The sequence below is a fragment of the Formica exsecta genome, unplaced genomic scaffold (genome assembly GCF_003651465.1).
Source record: "Formica exsecta isolate Colony F162 unplaced genomic scaffold, ASM365146v1 scaffold474, whole genome shotgun sequence".
Classification (NCBI taxonomy): Eukaryota; Metazoa; Arthropoda; class Insecta; order Hymenoptera; family Formicidae; genus Formica; species Formica exsecta.
Genome location: NW_021851977.1, coordinates 6913 through 10685, shown reverse-complemented (window position 1 = coordinate 10685; position 3773 = coordinate 6913). Strand labels below are relative to the sequence as shown.

General features: G+C 41.0%; 1 protein-coding gene across 1 annotated transcript; it reads right to left on the bottom strand.

The window, feature by feature from the left end:
* Positions 1 to 2925: 2925 nt before the first annotated feature.
* LOC115241271 lies at positions 2926 to 3765 on the bottom strand. The gene has a single exon (XM_029816941.1). It carries the CDS (start codon positions 3735 to 3737, stop codon positions 2988 to 2990), a length of 750 nt encoding a protein of 249 aa, XP_029672801.1. The 5' UTR covers positions 3738 to 3765; the 3' UTR covers positions 2926 to 2987.
* Positions 3766 to 3773: the final 8 nt, after the last annotated feature.

Genomic DNA, 3773 nt, shown 5'->3' with positions numbered 1-3773 from the left:
GGAAGTCGTGTAGAAAGGCGGTCTTCAATAAGTTGACTTGATGGACTATGTACAAAAATTTATTTGATGTAATATACACTCGTTATTTACAGGAATTGTTTTTAGATTAATTCTGTGTGGCCCTGAAAAGGGCCGGTTGTACGCTGCTGTTCGCGCTACTGTCTCCGTTCACGCCACTGTATTCACGGTTCCGAGGAAGTGTAATGTGGTGGACCCCACTTCGTCCAAAGCGCCGGAGGAATCCCTGGAGGCGTGTAGTTCCCTCCAGACAGCAGTGGTTGTTCGTCTGTCTGTGTTGGGGGCGATCTGTGCTGCTTCCTCCCAGTCGGAGAGATCTGACTGCGTGCCCCGCTCACAGGTGTTGGTGGAGGCCTGTGTAGTCTTCTCTTGGATAGAGGAATACGCCTGGGTACCTCGATGTACCCTACTCTCGGGGCTTGTCTGTGTCCCCTTGTCTATCCGCTCCGAAGATGATGCGGGTAGTGGAGAGAGCTTCGGCGGGTATTTCCACCTGTATGTCGGCGATGTGTAGCGCCGTACTCTCACGTCCCACGTCGAGAGGAAGTCCCTTCCAGGGCGAGTCCGATGCACAGCTCCAGTGGCGGCAGCTTCCACTCCCTTAGCGTCCAGCAGACGCGGCTAGTGGAGGGAACGGCTGGTAATCTCCTCGGTCCCTGTCCGCAAAGTCCCAGGTGATGCGGGCGGCGATAACGGACGTGGACGCTTCCGTGCTGTGTGCTCCTTGTTTCTAAACAAGGCTCGAAATGCTTAACCGAGAGACCCGAGTTCTGTCGGCCGTCACTAAGCTCTGCTGTGTTATGCGAGAGAAGTCCTCTCAGACAGCGTAGAGCCGCGACTGCTGATATCGGCTGGCTTGCGGCCTTATATCCTGTCTCTCACTGGATCCCACTCACAGGTAACACCTCGCGGTTGACGCCGCGTCGTGGTGAGCTTCTGAGGCTGCCGTGAGCGTGCACGTGCTCGGCGCGTGATTACTGCCGTGTGCTTGCACGTACCGGGCACGTGATCGCCGCCCGTATTCAGGGGCTTGTTTTGATCTTTGCGCGCCTGTCACTTTTGTGGCGGGAATCCGCCACACATTGTAATTACAATTATATTGTAATTGCATTATTTTAATTAAATTATTTAATCACATACATTAAAATCAATTAACTCCCAACTCTGACTCTCTTCAATGTATAAATTAAAAATAAAATATAAAATGAGTAGCGGTCAAAATTCTAAAAGTTCTTTGAAAGACATGGTTCAAGAGTAAAATATAAATACATAGACGATTAGTTGTTATAAAAATCGAAATCCCTCCAACGGCCTCCCAAGGGAATGCATTGTCCACCATATAGTTGTTCCAAAAACTTGCGGGTAACAATTATAGCCCATGGAATTTTTAAAAAAATGTTTAAATAATGTGGTGGAAAATGCTTAAAATAACAATAATTAGTTAAGACTTATCGATGGAGGGAGGATCAAAACACTCGATAGAACAGGACCGTCACACAACAAGGTCTGTCTAGGACTGCCGCGAAAATAAGAGGCATAAACAATACAGACAGACAATACGACTTCTTCTTCTTTCTTTTATGGCTGGTTGGGCATTAGTCGCCCATACACCATTGTTTCTTATGGGTTTGTAGAATATAAGCAAAACTCCTCTAAGAGAGGAGGGAGTCCAAAAAAAGGTCCAGACAAAGGACATACGCAGCACTCAAAAACACGTCCAAACCCGACACGTTGTCAGTCGGAACTTACAGACAATACGAGACAAACGAGGCATACAGTATAAAATAGAGAGAGATACACCGACTTAAGGAGATCCTAAAAGGTCTGTTTTACCAATAAAAACGCGAATATTAGTTAACGTGCAAAATATTTTTGTTAATAAATCCTTTAAAGTACACATAGTAACGTAGTGCGGGGTATATGATTTCATGTAAAAAGAGAAAAAACAAATTAAAAATTACAGTTTTGTTATCGTCTTTTGCCATCAACATTTGCTTAATATAAAAGATTTGTAATTTGCACGTGCCTAAGAAGTAGATTCAACACTCGCATTTTATCAAAGAGTATCAGTGAATTTTGAGAAGTGAGTTTAGAAGCTTTATAAAAAAGATTTTACTATGCAAAACTTTCGTGCATACGTGTGTGTGCAAGATCGAGGCTCAAGAGTAAAACAGAGCAGTAGATTAGTTGCGTGATGTCGCGATAGACAGAACTGCAATCTTACATGACAAGGGCAGACATAATCGTATTATCTTTGTCTCTTTCATGCGTGTGAGAGTAATATACATGTACGCACTAACATTATTGCAGTATCTTTCTTTTCTCGATCATACGCTCTGTCTCTTTCTAATCGCTCGCTCACTATGTACTATGTATCGCTTAGCTTCATGCTCCTCGCATGTTCACTTACGCGTTCACTCGCGCTTCTCTCTCTCTCTCTCTCTCTCTCTCTCTTTCTGCTCGTTCATTATTGTATTCTTTTATTCCCATTATTATATTCTTTTATTTGCTCAACTTTTATTCTTTCTATTCTCGTCTCACTACATGAAAATAAATAAATTTATTTATTTATTTTTAATTTATACAGCATAAATGAGATACAAAGCTATTTGTGATACAGATCTAGTTTACATTAAATACAATATACTCTTTTTACAATTGTTTAAACCGTTCAGTTTTTACATCGTTTTATCTCAGCTGGTAAGGCATTATACACTTTAACCCCTTCGTACAATATACTCTTTTTGTGCACTCATAGTTCATAGTTCTACGAAATTGCAATGTCCGCAACTAACAGCGTTGCACAATCAAAGATAGGAAGAGAAGGACGGATTTGTCCGATTTTTACTAGCTTTCTCAGCTATTTGCATTACAAATCCTCAACCCAGCATTCAATCCAGACTCCGACAGTGCTATGCATGATTCATTATCTTCATATCTGATGCTGTATCTTTTTCCTTCTGTAGTTGTTACTTAGTGTCCTCCCAGCCGGCTCTCCTCTTCTCCTCCTGTATCGCCCTTTTAAATGTCGGACATTCCGGATCAAGGGCGTCATGCTCATCACTTATTCTCAAGTTGTATGTTTGAATCTTAAACATACAATTTATACATCTTTTGTTTGTCGCCGTGCATTCAACCGCTCTATGATTTTTTGCACATTTGTGGCATGTTTCATTTCGCGTACAATTCTTTGCAATATGATAATAACCCCAGCATTTAAAACACCTTTTAATATTAATGTGATTAAATACCAGACACTTTCTCCATCCTACATTCAGTTTTCCCATGCTCAACATTATTTCATGAGTTTTTTCATCTGCTTCAATTATTACAGAACCTTCTTCTTTACCTCTTCTTCCGGATTGACTTTTAACTATTTTCTTCACTATTCGCATATGAATTTCTTCATTCTTCGCGTCGATCTTGTTCTGCTTTTTGATTGTAACTATTAAATTATCATCATTCAACTTCATTTCTTCTTCGCCAATATTGACAATTTTTATCTTAGGTTTCATCCGCGGTGACTCAGTTACTTTGAAATTTTCGCCCAGCTTGGCTTGTACTGTAGCCTTTAATTTTTCCATTTCTTCTTCAGTCTCACAACCCAGAATCACTGTTCCCTTGCTTCCTTTTTTTAGCTTCGTTACTCCCACAGGCATATTCTTGATGTCTATCTTTTCTTTTATCAATTTTTTAGTAACTTCACTCTCCTGTTGCATCTTAGGTTTGACAATTATAATATTTTCTTTTTTATT